Source organism: Rhincodon typus, chromosome 35, assembly GCF_021869965.1.
Source record: "Rhincodon typus isolate 14 chromosome 35, sRhiTyp1.1, whole genome shotgun sequence".
NCBI classification, from domain to species: domain Eukaryota; kingdom Metazoa; phylum Chordata; class Chondrichthyes; order Orectolobiformes; family Rhincodontidae; genus Rhincodon; species Rhincodon typus.
The window spans coordinates 4988525-5015533 of record NC_063366.1 but is presented as its reverse complement, the minus strand read 5'-3'; the positions used below and the strand labels follow the sequence as shown (position 1 = coordinate 5015533).

Sequence of the window (27009 nt, the reverse complement as noted above, 5' to 3'; positions counted from 1 at the left end):
ATGTCCCTACACCCCAAGGGGGCAAATAAGAATGGGCAATTAACGCCTGCATGGCCAGAAATGCACACATCCTGTGAAGGTATAAACAAGGGAAGAAAGTTAGAATTGGAATGAAACATGTTTCCTTTTCCTGTTTTACAGAAGGATTACACTGTACTACACCGGAGAATGCAGAATCAATAGACACTGCAGATAGATCCTGACTATTATCGAAGGAACAACTGCATGACTTTGGGAAGACATCTGGTCCCTTCACAGCATTGCTCAACACAGAGAAGGTTGGTCAGTGAAACCATCATCTGGAAATCGGGTCGGGTCAGCGGAACTTTGACATACCATCAGATCTGAAACTGGTCAGTGGTGTGGAGCCTTCCATCAGAACCAACCTTTCTGAAGGTTCGGCTGTGGGTGATCGGTCAGGGTCAGGCTGGGAAGAAGTGTGAGTGGCTCCAAGTGTGGTGAGAGCTTCAGTCATTCATCAAGCCTCATGAACCACTGACTCATTCTGACAAGTGAAAGGCTGTTCAAATGTAAGGCTGGCTCTGCAGGTTGATAACGTCTCCAAACACATTGCAACTGTTAGCACTAGAGCTGATCTATGGGAGAGCAAGCATTTAATTGCTAGCTAATTTAATGTTTCTGAAGAAGGGTCCAGACCCGAAACGTCAGCTTTCCTGCTCCTCTGATGTTGCTTGGCCTGCTGTGTTCTTCCAGCTCTCCACCTTGTTATCTCTATTTAATTGCGAGGTATGTGACAGAGCCTTTGTACATTCATCAATGCTCGTCAGTCACCAATGCATTCACACTGTGGTGAAATGGTTCAAGTGTGAGGTGTGCAACAAAAACTTTGGACAGTCATCAGGCCTGGTGAATCATCGGCACATTCATACGGGGGAGAAACCATTTACATGCAAGATGTGCAATAAATCATTCTCAAAATCATCAGCTCTCCTTGCACACCAACTCATTCACACAGGGGAGAAACCGTTCACATATGAGGTATGCCTTAAATTATTCTCACAGTCATCATTCCTCCGCATACACCAACGTGTTCACACAGGGGAGAAACCATTCAGATTTGAATTGTGTGGCAAGTCATTTGCAAATTCATCGTACCTTCGCGCACACCAGCACATCCACGCCAGAGAGAGACCATTCACTTGTGATGTATGTGACAAATCATTTTTGCAGTTATCACACCTTCGTATTCACCAGCGGATGCATACAGGAGAGAAACCATTCATGTGTGAAGTATGCAACAAATCATTCTCAAATTCATTAACACTCCACAAACACCAAAACATTGTCTGGGGCTTTGCCATTCACATGCAATGTGTGTGACAAATCATTTTCGCAGTCAGGAAATCTCCATGCACATGAACACATCCATCCTGGGGAGAAACCGTTTAAATGTGAGGCATGTGACAAATCATTCCTGCAGTCATTGAAGCTCCTGCTGCATCAGAGGGTTCACACAGGAGAGAAACCATTCAGGTGCGAGGCGTGTGACAAGTCATTTTCAGGGTCATCAAATCTCTGCAGGCACCAACGCATTTCACACTGGGGAGAAACCCTTTGTGTGCAGACTGTGTGACAAATCATTCTTGAGGTCCTGGAATCTCCTGCTCCACCAAAGGATCCACACAAAGAGAGAAGCCATTTGGGTGTGATTCGTGTGACAAATCAGTCTCGATTTAACGGGTCTCCGATTACACCAACAAATTCACACTGGGGAGAAACCATTTACATGTGAGGTGTGTAACAAGTCATTTCCGCAATTATCAAACCTCCACGTACACCAATGTATGCACACAAGGGAGAAACCATTTAAGTGCAAGATGTGTGATAAATCATTCTCAGGGTCTTCAAAATTCCTGCTCCACCGAGGTGTAAAAATTCATGTGCGAGGTTTGTAATAAAGCTGATGTAATATTTTACAACTTCCTGAGACACTACAGGATTCTCATAGGACAGAATCTCTTTAGGTGTGACGCTTGTGACAAGACTTTCACACAGTCAGCATATCTCCTGCTCCTTCAATACACACAGGAGCAAATCTATCAGGATGTGTTCTGTTAAAACAAATCCATCACACAGTAGTGAGACCTGCTGGAACATCAGTGAACCCACATGAAGACTAGGAGCTTGAACCTCTATTCAAGCTCACTGTACAGGATGGTCATTGGGGCACAGAGAAAGGAGCAGCTTTCACTCACATCAAACAACTAGCAATGTCAAAAGCAGTGCTGAAGTAGTTATTTTTATATCAACCTGTTCAGACATGATTACGACACATCTCTGGAGCAGGTGAAATTTGAGATCAGATCTTCTAGCCCAGAAGTAGGGTCATTACCACTGCACCACAAGACCCCCTTCCAGCACTGAGGTATCATGATGTCAACAATGGAGCCACCCTGCAGTGTGATGTCAGTGACACAGGACTTGGAGCGACCCCCAGGCAGTGAGAGCAACCCGTTGTGTTTGTATCCAGAGCATTAACATGCACTGAATAACAATGTGCACAGTTTGAGAAAGAGAACTTGGTTATTATCTTTGCTTGTGAACTTTTTAAACAGTACCTGTTTGTGAGAGAAAGTAATGGCGGAATCTGACCAGAAGTCATTTCAAAGGAAACTTCACAAATCACTTATTTCTGCTTCAAAATGTTTGCAAATGATGTTACTTAAGACTTGAACACTTTCAAAATCAGATATGCACTACAAGTGCAGGGACAGATGAAATTGGAAAAGACGAGAATAATCTTCTTGATGAATTGTGTATGTGAAATAAATTGCAAATGATAATGTATGTACTTTTTTCCTTTTGTTATAAAAGGGAGATATTTGGATAAATACCCTTGTAGACTGAATGTGACCTCTGATATTATCATACGCAAGTACAGGTTTGAGGACAGTACACACACTACATAGAACAAAGTTTAAAATACAAATTACTCCACAATGAACACAGGTTTCCTGAGGTTTGGGCAACTGACCAGTGAAACAAAGGTAACTGAGCAGCAGATCAGGTGGGGATTTAAACTTGTCACTGTTCCATCTGAATAAAACCTCATTTATTGCAGCTGCTGTCTCAGTTCCCCTGGTAAATGTTTGACAGAGATTTCTAGTGTGGGAGTAGCATTCTTCATCCTCAGAGGTTTTCAAACCGACAACATCAGTGTGGGATGGGTAGCCTCGGGTGTGTGTGACAGCAGATCAGAAGAGGAAGACCCACAGCATCCAAGGCAGTGATGACCTGCAGAGGTAGGATCAGCACAGGTACAGGAGGGAGGCAGGGACACTGGACCGAAAACCACAGAGGTGGGCATCGCAGAGTGAGAGGCATAGGAGTGAGGATAATGGGAAGGAGGGGGCTGAGAAGAGATGATCTTGATTGGGGGGATGCAATCTTTTCCCTCTCACCTTAAGCTTGCATGCTTTCAGATATGACTTTAAAGAAGGACATGAGTGTTCCTTTGAAGCTTCTCCCAGTAAATCTAGAGAATGCAGAAGAGGCATTGCCGTTGGAATATCTCTCATAGTTTTCTGTGCTGCTGACACACAGTGCAAGTCTCAATGCAGTTCAGGAATGTGGTGACGACAACTGTTTCATTTGTTTGGATCTTTGTTAACTTGCAGAGGTCTTTTTTGTTTTCATTCTATTCTCTCATTGTACATGACAAATACTAATAAGACCTACATTTATTGCTGATCCCTAATTGACTTCAAGTAGAAGGTGGTGAGCTGCTTTCATTATTAACCCAGTGCTTTCCAAGCTTTTTTTTCCATTATTACCCAAGTCTGGGTGGGTTCTGAGATTCTGTAACTGAAAAAAAGAGGAAGAAAGTCTGGGATAGTAGGGGATGTGGTGAAGTCTGTGAGTGCAGGTGGGGCAAATGCCTGTTAGAGCTGGGGGATAGGAGTGAGAAACTTGTCAGGGTGGCAGGGAGAAAGCTGTTTAATCCATTTTTTTAAAAAAAATGTAAAAAGCACATACTTCTCCATTAGATTTTTCAGGACAGGTGTCAGGCTAACAAAACCAGCCAGTTTTTTTTATTTAACCTATTTTTATAATCAACCTGTACAGAGGTGTTATTGACACACCTTTAAAACAGTTGGGGCTTGAACCTGGGCCTCAGGGTGCAGGGATAGGGACACTACTACTGCATCAAAAGAAGGCCCCCGACATCAGGCAGTTAGGCCATACTCACTATCAAAAACAAAACCAATCTAATTGAAGAGTTTAAGAATTTAATTGAGTTGAATAATTAGTCAGACAGAAACTATTCCTCTGGTGGAATAGTTGAGTGGGGCTTACAGTTCAGTTGCCTTTTTGAAATGATTAAACTGATGACAGGAAAGGTTTAAGACAAGCAATGCCAAAACAGACAGTACTTTGGGCATCAGATGCAGGTCCCTTCTTTTCCTCAATGAGAAGGCATTAAAAGACATTTCAATAAATGTGATAAAAACCGAAAGAACTGCAGATGCTATAAATAAGAGACAAAAATATAAATTGCTGGCAAAGCTCAGCAGATCTGGCAGCATCTGGAGAGAAATCAGAGTTAACATTTCAGGTCGGATTCTGAGGAAGGGTCACTTGACCTGAAACGTTAACTCTGATTTCTCTCTGCAGATGCTGCCAGACCTGCTGAGCTTTTCCAGCAATCTCTATTTTTGTCTTTCAATAAATGTGTCCCGATATAGCAACTGAATTGCTATGATGCTAGATTAACAATTCAAATATAGGCTACAAATCCAAATCCACGGAAGGTTGCACGGATAGAGTTACAGTGTGGACGAGGCCATTCGGCCCATTTGGTCCATATGGTGTTCATGCTACATGTTGGCCTCCTCTCTCTCCTCTTCATCTCATCCTATCAGCATATTTCCTCCGTTCCTTTCTTTCTCCTGTGTTTATAGAGTTTCTGCTTAGAGGGTCACTCCCCCAGAACCAGTCTCCAGAAGTCTCATAAAGCTCTCCGACTACTGGATCAATAAAATTTAGCTCTTTCTTATATGTCCCTTACTCTTCTGTCCCTACTTCCTGCCCTCTTTCGTCAGCCTCTTTCTGCTGTGCATATACTGATCCCACCCATGCACATCATCGCTGCCTTGGATGCTTCTGATCTGCTGTCAAACACAAGGATAAACATCCCACTCTGATGCTGTCAGTTTGAAAGCCTCTGAGGATGAAGAATGCTATTCCCACACTAGAAATCTCTGTCATTTATCAGGGGAACTGAGACAGCAGCTGCAATAAGTGAGGTTTTATTCAGATGGGACAATGACAAGTTTAAATCCCCACTTGATCTGCTGCTCAAAGTCACCTCCATTTCACCGGTCAGTTTCCCAAGCTTCAGGAAACTCATGTTGCTGCAGAAATATTTGGATTGGCTGTGAGAGACGTCAATCAGAGAGCCCACCCACTCTGCCCATTCTCTCCTCTTCCTCTTCCAGAGCTGGTTCACTTCCTATAGGGACTGAAAACCAAGTGAGGAGATGGTGAGTGAGGGAACAGCTTTTATACAAATTGTATCCCATAATATCAACACCAATCTTCAGGCAGTCTGACTATCCTGTGGACAGTCAGAGGTGGAAATGTCCCTTATGCTGTGTGAGAAGATCCAGCTGAGAGAGCTGTTTACTCGGTGCTTTGTGCTGAACTGTTTGACTGGAGCTGTGTGTTGGATATTGAGTGTGTTTGTTGGAAGCATTTCCCTTCTGATTTCCAGGCTGAGTTTTCTCCAAGGAGAAAAGTTCTACCTTCTCTCCTTTCTCTACAGAATTGAAGTTTCTCATTGCTGGAATCATTCTTGTGAATCTGCCCTGAGCCCTACCTCATTCATGTGGAGTACTTTTCTGACTGGATGTTGCGCTGTAACCTGAGCCACTGCAGTAGAGTAATACAACACTGAAACAGACCGTTCAGTCCAACTTGTCCATGCTGACCAGATTTCCTAAACTTGAACTAGTCCTATTTGCCTGCATTTGGCCTATATCCCTCTGAACCTTTCCTATCCATGTACCTGTCCAGATGCCTTTTAAATTTCTGAATTACATTTCTGAAGAAGGGTCTAGGCCCGAAACATCAGCCTTCCTGCTCCTATGATGCTGCTTGGCCTGCTGTGTTCATCCAGCTGTACACCTTGTTGCCTTTTAAATGTTGTAATTGTACTCAACTCAACCACTTGCTCTGGTAGCTCATTCCGTATATGAAAACATTATCCCTCAGGTCGCTTTTAAATCTTTCCCCTCTCACCTTAAACCTATACCGTCTAGTTTTGGACATCTCTACCCTGGGGAAAAGACCTTGGCTATTCACATTATCTATGCCCCTCATGATTTTATAAAAAGCTATAAGGTCACCTCTCAGTCTCCTATGTTCAAGGGAAAAATGTACCAGCCTATCCAGCCTCTCCTGACAATTCAAACCCTCCAGGTTCAGTAATATTCTTGTAAATCTTTATTGCAACCTTTCCAGTTTAATAACATCCTTCCTATAGCAAGATGACCAGAACTGTACGTATTACTCCAAATGTGGCCTTATCAATTTTTGTAAATTGATGACGTCCCAACTCTTGTACTGTGTTCTGACCGATGAAGGCAAGCATGCCAAATGCTTTCTTCACTACCCATCCACCTGTGATGCCACATTCAAGGAACTATGTACCCGCACCCTGTTCTCTCTGTTCGAAACAGGTCTCTCTGTTTGACAATACATTCCAGGGTCCTACCAATAACCATGTAAGTCCTGCCCTGATCTGTCTTATCAAATTGCAACATCTCGTATTTATATGCCATTCCTTGGCCCATTGCCCAGTTGATCAAGATCCTATTGTACTTTTAGATAACCTTCTTCACTGTCCACTTTACCATCAATTCTGGTGTCATCTGCAAACTTACTAACCAAGCCTCCTATATTCTCATCTAAATTGTTTATATAAATGATGGACAACAGTGGGTCCAGCACCAATCCTTGCGGCACATCGCTGGTTCCAGGCCTCCTGTCTGAACAACAGCCCTCTACCACCAGCCTCTGTCTCCTAGTGTCAAGCCAATTTTGTATCTGTTGACCAGCTGTCCCAGGATCCATGTGATCTAATCTTACTAACCAGTCTACTGTATGGTACCTTGTCGAAGGCCTTGCGAAGATCCATGCTCTGCCTTCATCTATCTTCTTGGTCATCTCTTCAAAAGACTCAATCAAGTTCGTGAGACACAAATTCCCTAATCAGTCCTTGCCTCTCCAAATGCATGTAGATCCTGTCTCAGAATCCTGTCCAACAACCCTTCACTGATGTCAGGCTGACTGGTCTGTAGTTCCCTGGCTTTTCCTTGCAGCCTTTCTTAAATAATGGCACCACATTAGCCACCCTCCAGTCTTCTACCACCTTTCCCATGGCTGTCGATGATACGGATATTTCTGCTAGAGGCTCCGCAATTTCTTGCCCAGCTTCCCACAATGTCCTGGGATACATATGATCAAGTCCTGGACATTTATCGACCTTTATATGCTTTAAGATCTGTAGCATCTGCTCTTCTGTGGTGTGGACTCTTTTCAAGACATCACTATTATTTCCCTGAGATCCCTGGCTTCCATGTCCACAGTAAATACAGAGGGGAAATATTCTTTAAAGATCTCACCTATCTCCTGTGGTTCCACACATCGATGGCCTTGTTGATCTTTCAGGTGCCCTGTTCCCTCCCTAGTTACATTTTTGACCTTAATATACTCATAGAATTAGGGGGAAGCATGGTGGCTCAGTGGTTAGCACTGCACCCTCTCAGCGCCAGGGACCCAGATTCGATTCCACCCTCGGGTGACTGTCTGTGTGGAGTTCGTGGAGTGTGGTGTCTGCGTGGGTTTCCTCCGTGTGCTCCGGTTTCCTCCCACAGTCCAAAGATGTGCAGGTTAGGTGGATTGGCCATGCTAAATTGCCCGTAGTGTTCAGGGATGTGTAGATTAGGTAAGTTATGGGTGGATTGGTCTGGGTGGGATGCTCCAAGGGTCGGTGTGGATTTGTTGGGCCGAACGGCCTGTTCCCACACTGTAGGGATTCTATGATTCTATGATAGAATCTCTTTGGATTCTCTTTCACCTTATCTGTCAAAGCTATCTCATATTCCCTTTTTACCCTCCTGATTTCCCTCTTACGTATATTCCTACACCCCCTACACTCAAGGGATTCACTTCATCCCAGCCGTCTATATCTGCCATATGCCTCTTCCTTTTTCTTGACCAGAATCTCAATATCTCTAGTCATCCAATGTTCCCAACTCCTACCAGCCTTGCCCTTCACTCTAACAGGAACTGGCTGTCCCTGAACTCTCGTTATCTCGCTTTTGAAAGCCTCCCACTTGTCAAACATCCCTTCACCTGTGAACAGCCTCCCCCAGTCAACTTTTGAAATTTCCTGTCTAATACCATCAAAATTGGCTTCGCCACAATTTGGAACTTTAACTTGTGGACCAGGCCTATCCTTTTCCCTAACTATTTTTGAACTAATAGAATTATAGTCACTAGTACCAAAGTGCTCCCCCACTAACATCTCAGTCACTTGCCTTGCCCATTTCCCAAGAGGACGTTAAGTTTTGCCCCTTCTCCAGTAGGGCCATCTATATATTGATTGAAACTCTAAATAAAATCCGAAAGAGCTGTTGATGCTGTGAATCAGGAACAGAACCAAAGTTGCTGAAAAAGCTCAGCAGATCTGGCAGCATCTGTGAAGGAAAAAACAGAGTTAATGTTTTGGCTCCGGCAGATGCTTCTGAGGAAGGGTCACCGAACCCGAAACGTTAACTCTGTTTTTCCTTCACAGATGCTGCCAGACCTGCTGAGCTTTTCCAGCAACTTCATTTTTGTTCTTGATTGAAACTCTGTTGCCTATGTTGTAACTGAGCCAAAATCTTGTTTACTAATCACCAGTGGTCTTGCAGGGATACAAGCAACATCTCAATTTTGAAGTTCTCATCCTTGTTTTCAAATTCCCTAATGGCCTTTCAACTCCTCATTCTATAGTGATATGACAATCATACCTGGAGACACATCCATGTTTTTGAATGCCTCCTTTTTAGATTGTTCCTGAAGGTCTCAGCCTATTCAAAAAGCCTGGGCATGGATTTGACAATTTTGCTCAGTGCTGTGGTATTAGTTGAGTTTGGGATGTACCGTCTGAGTGAATGCAGTGAATCTAATTTCCCAGGATAAATCAGAACCTTTCAATCCAGCCAAGCTGAAGCAATATTTTCTTCTTCCAGCATTCCTATCCAGATGCTTTCTTTAAATAATTTTAAAATTCCATTGAATTCACATTTGTCCTGAACATTATTTATATTTAATCTTACATTTTATATTGTTATATGTTACATCTAATCTTCACAAACAGAACTCATAAATCAAAGTGAATTGATAGCCCATTTTACACTCTGCTTGTCTGACATTTTCATTGCTCTCATGGAGTCTGGGAACTTGGGGGACTGAATGGATGAAGGAAAGTAGCCACATTGTCTGCTCCTGGTCACTATCCAATATCCCTGCTGGAAACAGAGGGTGTGTGTTTAGTCAAGTGAGGAAAAGAAAAAGACTTGTATCTGATTCCCCCACATGGGAATAGCAGACTGGCAATCAGTAGTAAAGTCTCCTTTGAGAGGACAGTGATTTAATATAACTGGTTTAAAAAAAGCAAAAAAGACGTGAAGAAATACTTTTCCATACAGGGGGCGGTTAGGATCTGGAACATACTGCATGCAATCGTGGGAGAGGCAAGTTCAATCAAAGTGAATCAGTTACAAAAACAGAAGTTGCTGGAAAAGCTCAGCAGGTCTGGCAGCATCTGTGAAGAAAAAAATCAGAGTTAATGTTTCGGGTCCAGTGACCCTTCCTCAGAACTGATGGTAGCTGGGAAAATGTCAGTTTATATGCAGAAAATAGGGAGGTGGGTGGGGTAAGGCGTAAACAATAGGATAGAGCCTAAAGACAGAGGAGAACAGTTGGACAGAGAAAGGAGTTGATAATGATTCGGCAGGGAGGGTGAGTAGTTGGGGTCTGTTAGTGACTAACAACAGGGAGTGTGTAATGGCAGGCTATGTGGTAACAAGGCCTGGTGTGTGGGGTGGGGGGCTGGGACATGGGAGAGTTTAGGCCCGAAAATTATTGAACTCAATATTGAGTCTGGAGGGCTGCAGGGTCCCCAAGTGGAAAATGAGGTGTTGCGCTTCCAGCTTGCGTTGGGCTTCACTGGAACACTGTAGCAAGCCAGAGACAGAGATGTTGGCTAGGAAGCAGGGTGGTGCGTTGAAGTGGCAGGCAACAGGTAGTTCAGGGTCTTTTTTGCGAGCAGAACGTGGATGTTCTGCAAAGCGGTCGCCAGGTCTACGCTTCATTTCCCCAATGTAGAGGAGACCACATTGTGAGCAGCGAATGCAGTAGACTAAATTCTGGGAAGTGTAGGTGAAGTGTTGCGGAAGGCGGACAAGGGAGGGGGAGGGGAATATGTGTCTGGTGGTGGCATCTCGCTGGAGGTGGCAGAAATGGCGTCTGGATGTGGATGCTGGTGGGATGGTAGGTGAGGACAAGGGGAACCCTATCGCTGTTGCGGGAGGGAAGAGGAGGGGTGAGGGCAGAAGTGCGGGAGATGGGTTGGACCTGGTTGAGGGCCCTGTCGACAACGGAGCTGGGGAAACCTTGGTTGAGGAAGAAGGTGGACATTTCGGAGGCTCCCTTGTTGAAGTTAGCCTCATCTGAACATATGCGACGGAGACGGAGGAATTGAGAGAACAGGATGGAGTCTTTACAGGAAGCAAGGTGTGAGGATCTACTGTGAGGAGGTAGCTATGGGAGTTGGTGGGTTTATAGTGAATATTAGTGGCCAGTCTACCCCCAGAAATGGAAACAGAGATGTCGAGGAAGGAAAGGAGGGAGTCAGAGATAGACCAGGTGAAATTGAGGGCAGGGTGGAAATTGGAAGCGAAGTCGATGAACTTCTCCAATTCCAGACGAGAGAGGGAAGCAGCACTGATGATATCATCGATGTATCGGAGAAAGAGTTGTGGGTGGGGGCTGGAATAGGACTGGAACAAGGAATGTTCCATGTACTCCACGAAGAGACAGGCATAACTCGGGCCCATGCGGGTACCCACAGCCACCCCTCTTCCCTGAAGAAAATGAGAGGAGTTGAATGAGAAGTTGTTGAGGGTGAGGACAAGCTTGGCCAAGCAGAGGAGGGTGGTGGTAGGTGGGGATGGTTCAGGTCTTTGCTCCAGGGAGAAGCGGAGATCCCTAATAAGACCCTCCTGGTGGGGAATGGACGTATAAAGGGATTGCACGTCCATGGTAAAGAGGTGGCTGGAACCGGCAAACTGGAAGTTTTGACACCGGTGTAAGGTGTCAGAGGAATCATGGATGTATGTGGGTAAGGACTGGACCGGGGGGAGAAGGCTGAGTCAAGGTAGAAAGAAATGAGTTCTGTGGGGCAGGAACAGGCTGAAACAATGGGTCTGTCCTGTTTGTGGATTTTTCAAAGGAGGTAGAAACGAGCTGTGCGGGGCTGGGGGACTATCAGCTTGGAAGCAATGGTGGGGGAAGGTCACCGGATGAAATAAGATCTGTAACCGTAGTGGTTCAAATGGCCTGATGTGCCATGGTGGGATCTTGGTCCAGGGGAAGGTAGGAGGAGGTATCTGAGAGTTGGCGCTCAGCCTCTGCAAGGTAGAGGTCAGTACACCAGACTACATCAGCACCACCCTTATCGGGTTTGGATCTGGGTGCACTGAGTGCAGTCAGTTTGGAGTGGGGCAGGTTGGATTTGGTGAGCGGGGGGCAGAGAAATTGAGGCGATTATTGTCACATCGATCGTTCTCAAATGAACAGATCGAGTGCAGGTAAAAGGCCAGAGGGAGGGGTCCAGGTGGAGGGAGAGTGTTGGAACTGGACGAAGGGGTATGTGGGACGGAGAGAGGACTCTCCAAAGAAATGAGCATGGAGGCGAAGATGGCAGAAATAGAGTTTCGGTGTTATATCGTGCCTGAAATTTGTTAAGATGGGGATGCAGAGGAATAAATCTGAGGCCTTTGCCAAGTCCAGAATGTTCAGCATCAGAGAGCAGAAGGTGAGGGGGGCTGATGAATACCTGACAGGAGGTGAGGTTGGAAGAGGGGATGGCTTCAGAGAGAAGGGGAGGAGAGGTAGGTTCCAGAGCGCTATGGGTATTTTTGAGTTGTTGCATCTTGTGGGCCTTGATGCCTGAAAGAAAAAGAAAAAGATTCTTGTTAGCACGACAAATGAGCCAGAGGATGAAGTGGAACTGTGGAACGGTGCAGCCCTGAGCCAGTGTGATGCGATGCTGTTGGAGAGAGAGGTTGAGAGTGTGCATGTGACACCACATGCCACTTAGTGTGGATCTCAGGAAGCTGCGAGAGCAGCTGTCTGTGAAACATTGAACATGACAGAGATATCTGTGATTCTGGAAGGATTCAAAACATGAGGGATGAAACTTCAGTTGGAATCCACGTGGGGTGAGTCTGAGCCAGAGGCAGTTAACAGAAAAGGAAGAAAGGGTAATTCAGAGAAGGTGGGAGAGTGTCACTTAAGTGAATTGCTTATTTGGGGACATGATGCAAATATTTTCTGCACTAACAATTCTCTAATTCTGCATACTGAGGAGTCGGCCCATTCAGGAAATCATGTTTTTTTTCCTGTTTTACAGAAGGATTGCACCGTACTACACTAGAGAATACAGAGGATAGACACTGCAGATAGATCCTGACCATCACCCAAGGAACAACTGCACAACGATGGGAAGACATCCAGTCCCTTCACAGCATTGCTCAACACAGAGCAGGTTGGGCAGTGAAACCATCATCTGGAAATCAGTCGGGTCAGGAGAGCTTTGACATATCATCAGATCTGAAACTGGCCAGTGGTGTGGAGCCTTCCATCAGAACCAACTTTTCTGAAGGTTCGGCTGTGGTCAGGGTGAGGCTGGGAAGAAGTCTGAGTGGCTCCAGTTGTGGTTACAGCTTCAATAATTCATCGAGCCCAAGACCCACTGACTCAACCCTATAGGTGAGGGGCAGTTCAAGGTACGAGGTTGTGAGGAGGGCTGCACACGTTCAATTTCCCTGACACACAAACTGCATTTGTTGAACAGTAACATGGAAAAGAAACTATTCAAGTGGGGGGCAGGTGACCAAGATTCTTCAAAATCATCTACTCTCATGAAACACAAATGCATCCACACCATGGAGAAACCATTCATATGTGAGGTGTGTGAGAAATCATTCTCACGGTCATCGCATCTCCATGCACACCAATACACTCACACGGGGGAAAAACCATTCAAATGTGAAGTTTGTCATAAATCTTTTGCCATATCTACAACCCTCCTGACACACCAACGTATTCACACAGGTGACAAACCCTTCAGGTGTGAGGTTTGTGAGATGGCTTTCTGCCACTCGTCTGATCTCTTGATACATCAGAGGATTCACACAGGTGAGAAACCTTTCAGGTGTGAGGTGTGTGACCAAGCCTTCACTCACTCATCAACGCTTGTGAATCACCGACGCATTCATACCGGTGAGAAGCCGTTCACGTGCGAGGTGTGTGATAAATCATTCTCGGTCTCATCACATCTTCGCCGACACCAACGCCTACACACCGGGGAGAAACCATTCACGTGCACAATGTGCAACAAATCATTCTCACAGTCTTCACACCTCCGACTTCATCAACGCAGTCACACCGGGGAAAAGCCATTTCGATGTGAAGTGTGCAAAAAATCATTTTCAAACTCGACCCACCTCCGTGTGCACCAACGCATTCACACCGGTGAGAAACCGTTCACGTGTGAAGTGTGTGACAAATCGTTTGCGCGACCGTCGCACCTCCTCGACCATCAACGCAGTCACACAGGGGAGAAACCATTCACATGTGGGTTGTGTGACAAATCCTTTTCAAGGTCATCAACCCTCCTCGATCACCAACGCATTCACACCGGGGAAAAACCTTTCACATGCAATGTGTGTGATAAATCGTTCTCAGACTCATCGAATCTCCGTGTACACCGGCGCATTCACATGGAGGCAAAAATATTCACATGCTAGGTATGCTACATATCATTCTTGATCTTAACCATTTCCGCCGGCATTACCAAATTCACAGGAAAGAATATGGTCAGATGTTAGAAAAATCTTCACATATTTAAGAAGTCTCCCGCACCATTAGATAATCCAAAGGGAAGAGACCCATAAAGTGTAAGGTTTGTGGTGAAACTTTTATAAAACCAACAAATCTCCTAATAAAACAGAAGATTCCTTTCAGGCATGTGACCAAACCTTCACACAGCCATTGAACCTCTGCTAGGTGTGAAGTGTGAGAGATTGTACTCAAGGTCATTGTAACTCTTGCCCTATCAGTGGAATCCAAATGGGGTATAACCCTTTAAATATGATGTTTGTGACAGAACTTCAACCAAACCTCCAATCTCCTGGAGCATCTTGGAGCTGCACTGGTGAGAAACCATTCAGGTCTGAATTATGTGACAAGGCTTTTCGGTCTACCAATGCACTCACATATATACAGAAACCCTTCTGGACTTCACACAATTGTCGGACATCCTGGAACATCGATGAATGTACACAGGAGATAATCCCTTCCAGTGTGATGTGTACCAGGATTGTTTCACCACCTCCTCTCTCACCATGGACTCACCATATCTCCACATGGACTTGAAACTTGATCATCTGCTTCCATTGCACTGAGAACTTGTCTATGTTGCTTACCCTTCAGTGCTCACACACAGGGGAACTGACATTCCAAAGCCCTATCTGTCTCCCATCATCAGTCCAATCATTTCAAAAATGTCAAGTTAACCGTAGATCAGATCACCAAATGAAGACATGAATATGTATAGAAGCTCCTACTCATGCACGAATATCACTAAGTCTCTAGGAGGGTTTCCTCAACCACAGGAAGTAGGTGATTAAGGAGAAATGTGTGTCTGGATTATCCCTGCTGTGGATAAGAGGGAAATGCCTCCATAGTTTGTGCAGTGTAATTTATCTCCCTTCTTAAATATAGTTACAATTGCCACATTCCTGAGGTCGGGGAAAGTTCTTTTTCCTCTCAAATCCATAGGATGAGTTCACAGTATCTTAAACTATGCAAAAGCTTTGAAAGGTTCAGCTGGAATTCCAACATGGCCACAGACTTTGGTGTTTCTCATCTGGTAGATTGCTTGTTGCAACTCTCCCATAAATGGTGACTCATAGAAACGTAGAAGCTGGGAGTAGGAGGAGGCCACTCAGCCCTTCGAGTCTGCTCCACCATTCATTACGATCATGGCAGATCGTCCAACTCATTAGCCTAATTCTGCCTTCTCCTCATAACCTTTGATATCATTCACCCCAAGTGCTATATCTAGCCGCCCCTTAAATACATGCAATGTTTTAGCATCCACTACTTCCTGTGGTACTGAATTCTATAGACTCACCACTCTTTGGGTGAAGAAATGTCTCCTCATCTCCATCCTAAATTGTCTACCCCAAATCCTCAGATTGTGATCCCTGGTTCTAGACACACCCACCATTGGGAACATTCTCCCTACATCGACCCTGTCCAGTCCTGTTAGAATTTTATAAGTCTCTATGAGATCCCTCCTCATTCATCTGAACTCTGGAAAACACAATCCCAACCTATTCAATCTCTCCTCATATGTCTGACCCGCCATCCCCGGAATCAGCCTGGTAAACCTTTGCTGCACTCCCTCTAGACCAACAGATTCCTTCCTCAGAAAAGGAGGCCAAAACTGCACACAATATTCTAGGTGTGGCCTCACCAAGGCCCTGTGTAACTGCAACAGCACATCCCTGCTCACCCATGGATTCACCCATAGAGAATGGGGGGATGGACTGGAGGGTATCAGCTGCCCCTGTATTTGAGAAATGGTTCAGAAAGATTTCTCTTGTGTTAATTCCTAAGAAGAGAAACATTGGTCCCATGGATGAAAGGGATTTTGTCTGTATGACCTTGGTCCTGGTGACTGCACAAAGATTCACATTATTAGGATCAGCATATTGTTCTTTCAAGCTTTCTCATCCCACCACACGTTCTTTACCTTTTAGATTTGTCTCTTGGGGTCAGTTTGAGATGCTGCCTCCTTGACCTGTGACAATGGGTTGCTCTATAAGCCATGAAGGCTGATTGTTTTAGTTCCAGGAGGTCACATCTAGCAATGTACGTAGAAACAAGGTGCAGCATTAGGCCATTCGGTCCTTCAAACCTGCACCACCAGTCAATAATATCCTGGCTGATTTGATTGCAGCCTCAGCCCACCTACTCCCAAGAACATTTCACTACTTTGTCAGTCAAGAATGTACCAACTTCAGCCTTAAAAATAATCAATAACCCGGCCTCCACCTGTCTCTGTGGAAAAGTGTGCCAAAGACCTGTAACCCTCTGAGAGAAAAACTCCATCTCATTTCCATCTTAAATGGATAACCACCTCCATTTAAAGTGTGCCCTTAATTCTGGTTTCTCTCACAAAGACTTTAATTATCCACCTTGTCCAGTCACAGAGGATTTCATATAAAGACAGAGTCACATAGAGTGGAAACAGACCCTTTGGTCCAACTCGTCCATGCTGACCAAGATTCCCAAACTAAATTAGTCCCATTTATCTGTGTTTGGCCCATATCCCTCTTAAACCATTCCTATTCATGTACCTGCATCTACCACTTCTTTTAGCAGTTCATTCCACATATGAGCCACTTTCTGTGTGAAAAAGTTACTCATCAGGTCCCTCTTAAATTTTTCTTCTCTCACCTTAAAAATATGCCCTCAAGTTTTGAACTCCCCTAACCTGGAGAAAGGACCTTTGCTATTCACATTATCTATGCCTCTCATGATTTTACAAACCTCTATAAGGTCACCTTATGTTTCATTATGATCATCTCTCATTCTTCTAAATTCCAATGAATACACGTCCAGCATAGACATTGTTTACTGATAAAATATCTTCCCAAGTATGATTTGAGTAAATCTCTGCACTGTAACCAACATATTTGCATTTTTTCTTAAATCAGGAGACCAAAACTATACACAGACTTCCAGATATGGTCTCATAAACACTTTATACAACAACTAGTGAAACATCCCTAATTTTATGTTGCACTCTCCTTGCAATTATCAACCTTGCTATTTGTTTGCTATACCCAGATCCCTCTGTACCACCAAGTTCACTCTGTGTCCATTTGAATAAGATGTTGATTTTTTTTATTCTTCATGCAAAATTGGACAAGTTCACATTATTCCATAATACTCTATCTGCCGTGTTTTTGCCCACTGACAACCTGTCTATGTCCCTTTATAGACTTTTTATGTCCTCTTCGCGACTTAACCAGCTGACTTTATTTCACACGACTTTTGAAGTGCTTCAGATGTGGAAAGATTTTCTAGATTGATTATGGTCTGAACCTGGAACTTCTTTCTTCGATTGGGGTGTTTTTGGGCTGAGACATTCATCTTCTTCCTCTTGGACTCTGAGCCTTGTGATGTCTTGGTGCTGTGTGTTTGTTCATCACTGATCAAACAAGTCGATGGTCTATCCAGCAGCCACAGTCCCATATGGATCGAATGATACAGACATCATAATACTTTGACTTGGATTTAAACCTTCCAGAGAAATGTCCAACATGGTCTTTGTTGCCAGAAAAGTCCAAGAAAAATATCAAGAGCAATCTCATGAACTTTTCTTATATTCAATGACTTGACCAAAGTATTTGACTTTAAATCACGAGGCTACGTGGTTTTTGTTGCAACAGTTTTTACGTCCAAGAAACTTCCTTACAAATATGTAGTTAGGTGTAGTATTCGATAATGAAGCTAACAGATTGGTTAAACAGTCAATTTTAATTTTATGTCACTGTATTAAGAAAAATGAATTACAATTAACCATAAATCTTAATTGAGTTCTGCATGCATTGAGGTGTAATAGTGGTTAATCAGTTTAAAATTTTGTAATTTACAGAAATGCAGGCATATGGCTGCATTACTGAGTTAAAAGCAGAGTTTGGTAATGCCTCATCATGCTGAAACAATAGATGACTCTGAAGGTAAGACTTGCATTGAGGAGAAAAAACGGCTTCCCCATGTGGCATGGTAGACAGAGGGAGAGAGGAGACAATGTTGACTGTGACCAAACCTCTAGTTACAGAGAGCACCAAAAAAAGCTGGAAAGTCATTTCTTGAAGTTTCTTAAATATAGGTTTACTTTCTAATAAAATTCCTGGTTTTTCTATCCAAGTACCATGTTGCTTTAAATGGTTTTAGTCTTGTCAGGACAAGAATTAAAGGTAAAATCACCTTCACAATCCTGCAATTATTTTATAATGGTTATAATTATAACTGTCTTGAGTAGGAGATCTGAACCAGAAAGCATCAAAATCCAGACTGGTGTCAGGCAAGGCTGTGTGATAGCCCCCATTCTATTTATAATAAGGTATGGAAGCATTACTGCTTAAAGGTGATATTACTGTAAATAATGAAGAAGGATATTAGTTGTGGTGAAGTGGATTCTGTATGGGTACAGCCTGGAAACATCAAGGGGCAGAAAATGATAGCAGGTGTTGTCTATAGACCCCTAAACTGTAGTAGTAATGTTAAGGAAGGCATTAAACAGGAAATTAAAGGTGCAGACAATAGAAGAACAACTGTAATGCAATGTACTGCCTGGAAATGTGGCAAAAACAGGTTCAAGTGAGGCATTCAAGAGTGCTTTGGATGTTTCGTTTTGGATTGTAATGGTGTGATATGGGGAAAAGGTGGGAGATTAGCACTAGATCATGGAACTAAACTGGATATTAGAGCTGGTCCAGACACAATAGGCTGAATGGCCTCCTGTGTCTTAATAGTTCTGTGATTCGTATTTGTATGATCACAAGGTCGTGAGCAGGAGGAAGTGAAGAAAATCAGTATTAGTAGGGAAATGGTGTTGGGGAAATTGTTGAGATTACAGGCCAATAAATCCCCAGGGCCCAATAATCTATATTCCAGAGCACTTAAGGAAGTGGCCCTAGAAATAACGGATGCATTCGTGGTTACCTTTCAAGACTCTTGAGACTCTGGAACAGTTCCTATGGATTGGAGGGTAGCTAATATAACTTTTAAAAAGGAGGTAGAGTAAGAACAGGAAATTATAAACCAGTTAGCCTGACATCGATAGTGGGAAGATGCTGAAGTCCATTATCAAATATTTAATAGCACAGTACTTGAAAAGCAGTGACAGGATCAAATAGAGTCAGCACAGCTTTATGAAAGGGATATCATGCTCGACAAATCTACTGGAATTTTTTCAGAATGTAACTTGTAGAGTTAATAAGGAGCGCCAATGAGTGTGGTTTACTTGTACCGTCAGAAGGCTTTCAATAAAGACACACATGAGAGATGAACGTGTGAATGTGATTGGGATTACTGACATAGACAGAGAAGTGGCTGGCAGACTGATAACAAATAGTAGGAATAATGGAATTCTAGCCTTTATATCTAAAGGACTGCACTACAAGGATGTAGAAATTATGCAGCTACACAAAACCTGGTTAGTCCCCACTTGGAGTACTGTGAGCAGATCTGGGCACCATACTTTAGGAAGGATATATTGGCCTTGGAGGGAGTAGTACATGGGTTTACAAGAGTAATACCTGGACTTCAAGGGGTAAGTTATGAGGATTTTCCAAATTAGGCTGGCTTTCTCTGGAATTTAGAAGGTTAAGGGATGATCTGATCAAATCTTCAACATACAACATTTGGGGCAGCACGGTGGCTCAGTGGTTAGTGGTTAGTACTGCTGCCTTACAGCACCAGGGTCCCAGGTTCAGTTCCACCCTCGCACAACTGTCTGTGTGGAGTTTGCACATTCTCCCCATGTCTGTGTAGGTTTCCTCCCACAGTCCAAAGATGTGCAGGCTAGGTGGATTGGCCATGCTAAATTGCCCATAGTGTTCAGGGATGTGTAGATTAGGTGCTTTATAGAGGGATGAGTCTGGGTGGGATTCTCTGAGGGTCAGTGTGGACTTGTTGGGCCAAAGGGCCTGTATCCACACTGTAGGGATTCTATGAAATCTATACTAACAGGAAAAGACAGGGTTGATTAACTATTTCTATAGGTTGGGAATTCTAAATCTAGAGAGCATAATCTGAGAATTAGGGCCAGACCATTCAGTATAGATGTTAGGATGCACTTCTACATGCAAAGAGTGGTACATGTTAGGAACTTGTTTCCACAAACAGCAGTAGATGCAGGATCAGTTGTTAATTTTAAATGTGACATTTTTGTTAAGCAAAAGTATTAAAGGCAGGAATATGGAGTTAGGCCACATATCAGCCATGGTCTCATTGAATGGTGGAACAAACTCAAGAGGGTGAATGGCCTACTTCTGTTCCTATGTTCCTAATAAACAGGTCTTTTTTCCAAGTGGCAGCAATGACTGCTGGGGTACCAGAGGGATCAGTGCTTGGACTGGGGCAGCACAGTGGCTCAGTGGTTAACACTGCTGCCTCACAGCGCCAGGGACCCCGATTCACTTCCACCTTCAGGCGACTGTGTGGAGTTTGCACATTCTCCCCTTGCCTGCGTGGGTTTCTGCTGGGTGCTCCAGTTTCCTCCCACAGTCCAAAGATGTGCAGGTTAGGTGGATTGGCTATGGGAAATGTACGGTTACAAGGAAAGGGTAGGGGGATGGGTCTGGGTGGGATGCTGTACGGAGGGGTGGTGTGAACACGTTAGGCTTGTTTCCACATTGTAGGCCTACTATGACTATAGCTATTCACGATTCTTTATTTATGATTTAGATGAAGTAGCTAATACTTAACAAGTAATATCTCCACCTTTGCAGATGACTCAAAGCTGGGTGGGGGGTGATCTATGAGGAGGACGCAGAAATGCTTCAGTGTGATTTGAACAAGTTGAGTGAGTGGGGAATGCATGGCAAGTGAAGTTTCATGTGGATAAATGAGCAGTTATCCACTTTAGTAGCAAAACCAGGAAGGTAGACTATTATGTAAATAGTGACAGACTGGGAAAGGTGCAATGAGACCTGGGTGTTCTTGTACACCAGCTGCTGAAAGTAAGCATATAGGTGCAGCAGGTGGTGAAGAAGGCAAATGGTATGTTGGCCTTCATAGTGAGAGGTTTCGAGTACAGGAGCAGGGATGTCCAGCTGCAGTTGTACAGGGCCTTGGTGAGGCCACACCTGCAGTATTGTGTACATGTTTTGGTCTCCTTATCTGACAAAAGATGTTCTGGCTAGAGATAGGGTGCAACAAAGGGTTGTCAATCTGATTTCTGGGCTGGCAGATTGACACATGAAGAGAGGCTGGATCAGTTAGGATTATATTCACACTGACTGAGGGAGTGTGGAATCACATATAAATGTATAAAATTCTAGCGGGACTAAACAAAGCAAATGCAAAAAATGACCGAGGAGTCCTGAACTAGGGGTCACAGTCTAAGGATACAGGGTAGGCCATTTAGGTCTAAGATGAAGAGAAATGTCTTCACCCAGAGAGTGGTGAGCCTGTGGAACTCTCAGCCACAGAAAGCAGTTGGGACCAAACAGTGAATGTTTTCAAGGAGTTACATATAGTTTTTAGAGCTAAAAGGATCTGGGAAGAAAGTGGGAACAGGGCACTAAATTAGATGATCGGCCATGATCAAATTGAATGCTGGAGCAGGCTTAAAGGGCTGAATGTTTATTCCTGCTCCTCTTTTCTATGTTTGATAAAACATCATTGGGTTTGCTTTGATTTAGCTTGTGAATATTCTTTCATATCCCCTATTTGCTTTCCTGATTTCCTTTTTGATTTCACACCTTCATGTTTTGTCCTCTTCTTGGGCTTTCTGTGGTATTGAGTTCTTGGTGTCAGACATGAACTTTTGTTTTTTATTCTTTAATCTTGTATGATGTGGGCATCAGTGGCAAGGCCCTTGAACTGATTCTTTTTGCATTACTCAGAGGTTTGCTTGTGTATGTGTTACTCCTCTGACTTTTTGAGGGCTATAATATACTCTCAGCAATGTCATTTCCCCTTATTAGTTTCTTAGCTCAATCCATGTTTCCTTATTTGATGATCCTTCTAACAGATCAGCCTTCCCCACACCCATAATTGTGTCTTTGATCAACGCACCTCCCCTCTCCATTTTATACCCCTATCTCATCAGCTGCATTCACTCTGTAATACTCAGTCCTCTTGAATAGCTATAAATCTGAGTTTTGAAATTTTCAATTGATTCCATCCAGCCTCAACAAAATTTTATAAGGAGAGTTCCAGATTTCCAGTCCCCTTCTTGTCAAGATATGTTTATTTTATTATTCCTGGACAGCCTTGTTCTACTTTTCGTGCTCTGCTCCTTGTTCTGAGCTCACCACCAGAGGAACAGTCTCTTGAATTATTTCTTCAGCTTGATTCGTCTTGAATTTTAAGTTTGTTCCATGGGACATACACAATAGTTATTGCCCTCAAACCTTTATTTACAGATGATGGTAAGAAAAGTCATACTTATATGGGAAGCTACAGTATATACATGAAAAAAAATGCATGCACGATTATTTACACATTATTCCACACACACAGTCTGTAAAGAAAATGACCATATGTGAACCAAAAAAAAAGTTTGTTCCAATTTCCCCTGTCCACACACAGCATGGCACACACAAACTTTAAAGTGTTCAGGTCTTCACTTGGAAATGATATCTCTGCAAATGAAGTAATATCTTCTTGCAACAGTTCGGAATGGATAGGAGTTGTTTGAGAAAGATAGTTTGAAGCAGTCAGCGATCAGACTCTACTTTTCTCTCCCAAACAGGTAATCGTTGAAAAATTCATTACAGAAAAACATCAGCCAGCCTCCTCTTCTCAATGTGTATGTAATGTCATTCAGTAAACATTAACATCCTGGATACAAACTGCAAGAATGACTTGACACACAAGTTATAAGTAAATGGTTTCATCCCTCATTAATGTGTTGATGTTTGTGCGGGAGTCCATATGGTTGGTTTGCACCTCTAACTTGGTCCAGTACTGCCTCTTGGCATCTCTGATGGCTTTGCGCAGGTCATATCTGGATTACGAGTTTGTGTTAACGCTCTGGATACAAACACAACAGGTTGCCCTCACTGACATCACACTGCAGGGTGGCTCCATTGCTGACATCATAATCCCTCAGCACTGGTGATGTCATCACTAGGTGTTTGATGGGAGTGAAAGCTGCTTCTTGTTCTGTGTCCCAGTCCCACTGAACACCCTGCACCGTGAGACTGTGTACACCGTTACACACTGTGAGGATAGATTGAGCAAGAACTTGGCTAAGTAGCTCTTGTTAGGTTTACTGATGTTCCAAGCAGCCCAACAAACATGTGAAGACTTCATTATGAAACTCCCATCAAGAGGGTTTTTCCCCTGTGACAGTGCATTGATGGAACAGAAGAAATGCTGACTGTATGAAAGCCAAGTCATACACCTCACACCTGAATGCTTTCTATTTTATGAGAATCCACTGGTGCTTCAGGAGATCTGAACAGCATGTGAAAGTCTCATCATAAACATAGTACCTTCCAAGATTACTCTGTGTAAATCTTCTGGAGTCTCAAGAGGGTTAAAGAAGCAAAGACAGCTTTATTGCAAACTTCATACTTGAAAGGTTACTCCCTTGTGTGGATTGTTTGATGGAGCAGCAGTTTGAAACACCGTGAGAATAATTTGTTGCTGACCTCACACAATGATTTCTCCCCATATGAATGCATTGATGTGGACTGTTTATTCCAAGAATTATCTGTTGGGTACTTCCCACATGATTTCTTCCTTGTATGAGTACATTGCTGTCTACATAAAGTCAATGAATTTGGAAATAATTTACTGTGCACCTCACATGTGAAATGTTTCCCCTATGCAAATGTTAGAAGAAGACAGGTGACAATAAGAATAACGTGCGTTATGTATGGATTCTCCCCTGTGTGAACTGTCTGATAGAACAGGAGCTTTGAAAACTCTGTGAAGAATTTTTCACACACCTCATACTTGAATGGTTACTTCTGTGTGAATGCGTTGGTGCATACGGAAAGTGCGAGACTGTGAGAATGATTTGTTGCACACTTCGCACGTGAATGGTTTTTCTCCTGAGTGAACACGTTGGTGTACAAGGAGTGTTGATGACTGAGTGAATGATTTGTTACACACTTTGCATGTGAATGGTTTCTCTCCTGTGTGAATGCGTCGGTGTTCCCGGAGGGCTGAGGAATCGGAGAATGATTTGTCGCACACCTCACACTTGAATGGTTTCTCTCCAGTGTGAATGCGCTGATGTACACGCAGGTCAGAAGACCTCGTGAATGATTTATTGCACACTTTACACGTGAATGGTTTCTCACCAGTGTGAATATGTTGATGTTCGAGGAGGGTTGATGACCTTGAGAATGATTTGTCACAGACCTCGCATGTGAATGGTTTCTCCCCCGTGTGAATACGTTGGTGATCAAGAAGAGTCATTGACCGTGAAAAGGATTTGTCACACACCTCACACTTGAACGGTTTCTCCCCTGTGTGAATGCGTTGGTGTCTGCGAAGGCTCGATGACTGTAAGAATGATTTGTCGCACACTTCACACGTGTAAGGTTTCTCCCCCGTGTGAATCCGCTGGTGTGTAAGGAGATTGGAGGATTGGGTGAAACATGCTTCACACACCTCACACCTAAATGGTTTCTCCCCTGTGTGAATCCTCTGATGCATTAGAAGGCTTGAAGATGTCACAAAGGCTTTAGCACAAACCTCACACTTGAACGGTTTCTTCTCCATGTAGTTGCCTTTTCTTTAACAATGGTTAGAACAGATGCACCTTGTGTGTCCTACTCAGACACCCACATGAGCAGCTTTCACCTGTAGGAATGAGTCAGTGGTTCATGAGGTTCGATGAATGATTGAAGCTCTCACCACACTTGGAGCCACTCACACTTCTTCCCAGCTTCACCCTGACCGATCACCCGCAGCTGAACCTTCATAAAGGTTGGTTCTGATGGAAGGCTCCGCACCACTGACCTGTTTCAGATCTGATGATACATCATAGGTCCCCTGATTACCCAACCTTCTCTGTACTGAGCAATGTTCCTTGGGCGACGGTCAGAACCTATCTGTAGTTTCTATCTCTCTCTATTCTCTGCTGTAATACAATCTTTCTGTAAAACAGGAAAAGGAAACATGATTTCCTCCAACTCCTCCTCCTTTGGTGAAAGGGCTGACTCCTCAGTTAGAGACTCTTCCACAGTAAGTACCAATCTGCTATTTCCCTGTTTGGGGTATCAGATGCAAGCCCTTTTTCCTCACTGGACTGTCACGCACCATCTGCTCAGAGCATGAACATTGAATGGTGACCAGGAGCAGACAATGTGGCAACTTTCTTTCCTCCATCCAGATCCCCATCTTTCAGGTACCCTGAGGATAATGGAAAAACTGTCGGGCAGAGTGTAAAACGGGTTATCAGTTTATGATGAGTTCATTTCTGCTTGGCAAAGATTAGTTCAACACTTACAGTATCTGTTCAATATATATGGAAATGCTCATGAGATGTGTTAATTTAGTTGAGGTTTTGAAATTTCTCTCATTGTCTTTCAAAATTATGTGAAGAAAATATGAGGAAAATATTGCTTCAGTGCAGCTATTTGAAGAGTTTTGGTTTATCCCGCAAAATTAGATCATTGCACTCGCTCAGACTGCACATCACAAATTCAGCTTTCAGCCACGGCACTGAGCAAATCTATCAAATCCAAGCTCAGGCTTTTGGGAAAGGTCAAGACCTTCAGCTAAAATCTTTAAAGAAGACATTAAAAGACATTCCAATAAATTCTTCCATATATAGCAGCTAAATTGCTACAGTGTTGGATTACTAGTCCACAGATTGAGAGTTCAAATCTACCAAACGAAAGTTCCATAAATAGATTTACAGTGAGAAACAGGCCATTCAGCTCAATTGGTCCATCCTAGAGTTTGTGCTTCACACCAGTCTCCTCTCACCCCTCTTCATCTCATCCTATCAGCAAATCTTCTGTTTCTGTTCCTTTCTTCCTCATATGCTTGTCTGGTTTCCCCTTAAAGGCACCTCTGCTCTTCACCTCAATCACTGCACGCTGTGATAGGGAATTTAACATATTTTGGAATTTGAGGAGTAGAATCAAAATAAAAACATGAACATTTTCTGTTTGTTCTAGAACCCCAAATATTGACCTTCAGGGAAAAAGAGCCTGCTACAATTGCTCTGTCTGAGCTTCATGTGACTCCAGCCCCACACAACATTGTTGACACTGAACTATCCTCTGAAGTGGCCAAGCAAACAATGATAAACAATCACTACAAAGTTCAAGAGAAAAATCAGAGAGATCAGGATAATCCTGATGTTTTATCAGAATAAGATCAGCCCAGTGAAATCTGTAAAGTCTCTCTTAACAGGGTCTGAGGACAAGTCCCCAAGTGAGCAGAGCTGCCCCAAAGACTGATCAAGTAGCAGTGACACTCCCTGAATCACATCAATCTGGGAACATAACAGATTCCTCCGTCACCGTCCCTGGGAATGTCCCATCCCACCAGCAGGTTGGGAGGTCCTCAATATTGACTCCATGGAGTCTCATGACTTCAGGTCAAACAAGTTCAAGGAAAACTACCACCCACCTCTCAACTGATGAGTGAACTTTTTAATCCATTCACGTGGGTACGCTGCTTTGGCCAGCAATTGTTGAGCATCCTCGACTGCCCTGGAGAAGTTGATGAATAGCTGCCATCTTGAACTGCTGCAGGCCGCAATGGGGCAGCTCCACCCACAATACTGTTAGAAAGGGAGTTTCAGGATTTTGACCCCAGGAATGGTTCTCAATCAGGGTGTGTGTCTTGGAGGAGATCTTGCATGTTCCCATGCATTTGCTGCCCTTGTCCTTCAAGGCAGTAGAGCTTGCGAGTGTGAAAAGTGCTTTT

At 43.6% G+C, this 27009-nt stretch overlaps 2 protein-coding genes and 1 pseudogene across 12 annotated transcripts in view; 2 read left to right on the top strand and 1 right to left on the bottom strand.

Annotated features, from left to right (window-relative positions):
• The window catches only part of LOC109923590 (gastrula zinc finger protein XlCGF49.1-like), a 40561-nt gene extending 37692 nt beyond the window's left edge, over positions 1-2869 (top strand). For all 10 annotated transcript variants that reach the window (XM_048616908.1, XM_048616907.1, XM_048616915.1 and 7 more), the window contains one exon: positions 142-2869. In XM_048616908.1, coding sequence (XP_048472865.1) covers positions 634-1341 — 708 coding nt within the window. In that variant the 5' untranslated portion in view covers positions 142-633 and the 3' untranslated portion in view covers positions 1342-2869. The remainder of the gene's footprint in view (positions 1-141) is intronic.
• A 2585-nt stretch (positions 2870-5454) lies between these two features.
• Positions 5455-27009, top strand: part of LOC109923589 (zinc finger protein 271-like) — a 49252-nt gene continuing 27697 nt past the window's right edge. Inside the window, exons 1-3 of one of the 2 annotated variants that reach the window (XR_007265600.1) lie at positions 5457-5504; positions 12707-14105; positions 25235-25311. Coding sequence is in view for 1 of the 2 variants with exons in the window: in XM_048616862.1 (XP_048472819.1) it covers positions 13155-14105 (951 nt within the window). In the remaining variant the exon portion in view is untranslated. Of the gene's footprint in view, positions 5505-12706; positions 18299-25234; positions 25312-27009 lie in introns of those variants that run through there. The other variant, XM_048616862.1, reaches the window with a different exon arrangement.
• The window catches only part of LOC109917301, a 54904-nt pseudogene continuing 50400 nt past the window's right edge, over positions 22506-27009 (bottom strand).